Here is a 4,436-nt window from a genome sequence, read left to right as displayed (position 1 = left end):
CCAAACACCAATCCGAGTGAACCAAATCATTAAACAATGCAAAGAAACCTACCTGGAACATTGGAACAAAATAACCAAAAGCCAAAGCAGATTAGAATGTTACCGGGCCCTAAAAAGAGAATATAAACTGGCAGACTATCTCTCGACCATCAGAGACACAAAACAGAGACAGACCCTCACCAGGTACAGACTAAGCGACCACCAACTGGCAATTGAAAAAGGAAGATACAAGAAATCCTGGCAGCCTAGAGAGAATAGAATATGTGATCAATGTCTGGCCAGCGAGGTTGAGACAGAGATGCATCTCCTCCTAAAATGCGAAAAATTCAACACAACAAGAAACATATTATTTGACAAGCTCAGCCAAACAACCCCTGATTTCAAAGAATTGGATGACCTGTCAAAATTAAGATTAGTCCTGGGAGAAGGAGACAGACCATACCTTGGTGCCAAATATGTAACAACATGTCACAACCTGAGGACTGTTTAAAATTAATACTGAATGTATCCAACGATGTTCAACGACTGTTTAAATTAATATTGTTTAAACTAATATTGTATGTACCCAACGAAGGTCAAAATTGATTGACACCTACAGAATGTTGGAAAACTGTACTTTTTGTTATGTAAGCTTTGGCAATATGGTTCCCTGTAAACTTTCATGCCTATAAAGCATTTGAATTGAATTGAATTGAATTGAGAGAGAGAGACAGAGAGAGAGACACAGAGAGAGAGACACACAGAGACAGAGAGACAGAGACAGAGACAGAGAGAGAGGGAGAGAGAGAGACAGAGACAGAGAGAGAGAGAGAGTTGCCGAGTGTTGAGTCTGTGATCTGACGATGTGTTCTGGTCTCCAGGTGGAGCGACCTCCATCACCAGTTGCCCAGGTGGCTCCGATTCCTCCGCCGCGACTCGACCTGCTTCAGACACGGAGCAACAATGCCCCCGGCACCAGCCCGAGCGGCAATTCACCCAAGGTAAGCATGTCGGCTCCGAGCTCTGACCCCCGACCCCTCCCCCCCGACCGTCCCCTCCACCCCGACCCTCCCCTCCCCGACCCTCCCGTCCCCCGACCCCCCCTCCCCTCCCCTCCCCGACCCTCGCCTCCCCTCCCCCCCAACCCTCCACTTCCCTCCCCCCCTCCCCTCCCCCCCGACCCTCCCCTCCACCACGACCATCCCCTCCCCCCTCCCCTCCCTCCCCCGACCTTCCCCTCCCCCGACACTCGCCTCCCCTCCCCCGACCATCCCCTCCCCTCCCCCCCGACCCTCCCGATCCTACCCTCCCCTCCCTCTCCCCTCCCCCCCTCCCCTCCCCTCCCCGACCCTTGCCTCCCCTCCCCCCTCGCCTCCCCTCCCCCCCGACCCTCCCCTCCCCCGACACTCGCCTCCCCTCCCCTCAACCCCCGACCCTCCCCTCCCCACCCCCTCCCCTCCCCTCCCCCCGACCATCCACTCCACCCCCTCCCCTCCCCCTCCCCTCCCTCCCGACCGTCCACTCCCCTCGACCCTCCCCTCCTCCCCGACCCGACCCTCCCCCGACCCGACCCTCCACCGACCATCCCCCCGGCCCTCCCCTACCCCGACCCTCCCCTCCCCCGACCCTCGCCTCCCCTCCCCTCAACCCCCGACCCTACCCTCCCCTCTCCCCTGACCCTCCTCTCCCCCACCGACCGTCCACTCCACCCTCTCCCCTCCCCCTCCCCTCCCCTCCCCTCCACACCCTGACCGTCCACTCCCCTCGACCCTCCCCTGCCCACCGACCCTCCGCTCCCCTCGACCCTCCCCTGCCCCCCTCCCCTCCCCTCGACCCTCCACTCCCCTCGACCCTCCACTCCGACTCTCCCCTCCCCTCGACCCTCCACTCCCCTCGACCTCCTCCCCCCCTCCCCTCCCATCCCTTCGACCCAACCCTCCCCCCCGACCCTCCACTACCCCCCCTCCCCTCACCTCGACCCTACCATCTCCCCCGACCCTCCCCTCCCCTCGACCCGACCCTCCCCTTGACCCTCCACTCCCCCCGACCCTCCACTCCCCCGACTCTCCCCTCCCCCCGACCCACCCATCCCCCGACCCTCCACTCCCCCCTCCCCTCCCCTCCCCCGACCCTCCACTCCCCCCGACGCACCCCTCCCCCGACCCTCCACTCACCCCGACCCTCCCCTCCCCCCGACCTCTGTCCCCTGACTCTCCTTCCCCTGACCCTCTTCCCACGACCTCCGCACTCTGACCCTCCACCGCCCCCCTCCCCAAAATGTATAAAAAACTTTTGTGCCCCCTCCCTGGCTACAGTTTGCCCTTTGTCAGATAGACCAGGACCCAGGGGTTCAATGTCTGCTCAGTGTGAGTGAGCAGCTGATCAGTGGGGAGTGGAGGAGGTGTCAATAAATCTGCCACGGCCGGCCCTGGGCTAGCGGGGAGGGGCAGCTCAGCCGGGGTACCTGCTCCTGATCCCCCTCCCCACCAATGGGGAAAGGACATGCGAGCGTAGGCGGCGGCTTATGACCGGAGAGGCCTCGGGTGTGATGCCACCCACGGTCGAACATTCCGGCCCTCGACCACCCGGGCGAGCGGGTGCAGTCTGTGGCGGTGCGGGGGGGTTTAACGGAGCTGCTCCGGTGGGACCTGCACTCTGGGAGGGGAGGGCAGGGGAGTGAGAGGAAGAATGAGATTGCTTACTTCTCTCCCACCTCACAGCACAGGGCACCGGCGCTTCCTCCCCTGGCCGACCGGCCAATCAGCGCGGCCTTGGTGGACTGGATGAAGAGCCGGCCGCTGCCCGGCGTTCCGGCGACGCACCCCTCGGTCGCTGGGATTGGTAGGGGCCCGCCCCCGCCCATTCCGGACCGGCCAGCCAATCAGAGGCAGCGTGACAGCGAACTGACAGCGATGGGGCCGGCGAGACGGATCACCGGCTCGGTAAGTGACGGCTCGGGCTATTCAACCTGGGGGGTGGAGGGTCGAGGAGTGTCCTTGTTCTCAGTGGGCAGCACTCTCTCGCCTCTGAGCCAGAAGGTCGTGGGTTCGAGTCCCACTCCAGAGACCTGAGCGTATAATCCAGTCCGACACTCCCAGTGCAGTACTGAGGGAGCGCCGCACTGTCGGAGGGACAGTACTGAGGGAGCACCGCACTGTCGGAGGGGCACTACTGAGGGAGCGCCGCACTGTCAGAGGGACAGTACTGAGGGAGCACCGCACTGTCGGAGGGTCAGTACTGAGGGAGGGCCGCACTGTCAGCGGGGCAGTACTGAGGGAGCGCCGCACTGTCAGAGGGGCAGTACTGAGGGAGCGCCGCACTGTCGGAGGGTCAGTACTGAGGGAGGGCCGCACTGTCGGAGGGTCAGTACTGAGGGAGGGCCGCACTGTCGGAGGGTCAGTACTGAGGGAGCGCTGGACTGTCGGAGGGGCAGTACTGAGGGAGCGCCGCACTGTCAGCGGGGCAGTACTGAGGGAGCGCCGCACTGTCGGAGATGCAGTACTGAGGGAGCGCCGCACTGTCAGAGGGTCAGTACTGAGGGAGCGCCACACTGTCAGAGGGTCAGTACTGAGGGAGCGCCGCACTGTCGGAGGGGCAGTACTGAGGGAGCGCCGCACTGTCGGAGGGGCAGTACTGAGGGAGCGCCGCACTGTCAGAGGGTCAGTACTGAGGGAGCGCCGCACTGTCGGAGGGGCAGTACTGAGGGAGCGCCGCACTGTCAGAGGGGCAGTACTGAGGGAGCACCGCACTGTCGGAGGGGCAGTACTGAGGGAGCGCCGCACTGTCGGAGGGGCAGTACTGAGGGAGCACCGCACTGTCGGAGGGGCAGTACTGAGGGAGCGCCACACTGTCGGAGAGGCAGTACTGAGGGAGCGCCGCACTGTCGGAGGGGCAGTACTGAGGGAGCGCCGCACTGTCGGAGGGGCAGTACTAAGGGAGCGCCGCACTGTCGGAGAGGCAGTACTGAGGGAGCGCCGCACTGTCGGAGGGGCAGTACTGAGGGAGCGCCGCACTGTCGGAGGGGCAGTACTAAGGGAGCGCCGCACTGTCGGAGTGGCAGTACTGAGGGAGCGCCGCACTGTCGGAGGGGCAGTACTGAGGGAGCGCCGCACTGTCGGAGGGGCAGTACTGAGGGAGCGCCGCACTGTCGGAGGGGCAGTACTGAGGGAGCGCCGCACTGTCGGAGGGGCAGTACTGAGGGAGCGCCGCACTGTCGGAGAGGCAGTACTGAGGGAGCGCCGCACTGTCGGAGGGGCAGTACTGAGGGAGCGCCGCACTGTCGGAGGGTCAGTACTGAGGGAGCGCCACACTGTCGGAGAGGCAGTACTGAGGGAGCGCCGCACTGTCGGAGGGGCAGTACTGAGGGAGCGTCGCACTGTCGGAGGGGCAGTACTAAGGGAGCGCCGCACTGTCGGAGGGTCAGTACTGAGGGAGCGCCGCACTGTCGGAGGGGCAGT

The 4,436-nt window shown here is 63.6% G+C and overlaps 1 protein-coding gene across 1 annotated transcript in view; it reads left to right on the top strand.

Annotated features, from left to right (window-relative positions):
- Positions 1 to 842: 842 nt before the first annotated feature.
- LOC147109977 (E3 ubiquitin-protein ligase CBL-like) overlaps positions 843 to 4,436 on the top strand; it is a 21,405-nt gene continuing 17,811 nt past the window's right edge. The window contains exons 1-2 of the mRNA XM_086002447.1: positions 843 to 980; positions 2,700 to 2,921. Of these exons, the coding sequence (XP_085858573.1) occupies positions 843 to 980; positions 2,700 to 2,921 (360 nt within the window). The remainder of the gene's footprint in view (positions 981 to 2,699; positions 2,922 to 4,436) is intronic.

The sequence above is a fragment of the Somniosus microcephalus genome, chromosome 12 (assembly GCF_052327205.1).
Source record: "Somniosus microcephalus isolate GS21.2 chromosome 12, FLI_Smic_1.0, whole genome shotgun sequence".
NCBI classification, from domain to species: Eukaryota; Metazoa; Chordata; class Chondrichthyes; order Squaliformes; family Somniosidae; genus Somniosus; species Somniosus microcephalus.
Note: the sequence above shows the minus strand (reverse complement) of the source record. Positions and strands in the feature narration are given on the sequence as shown.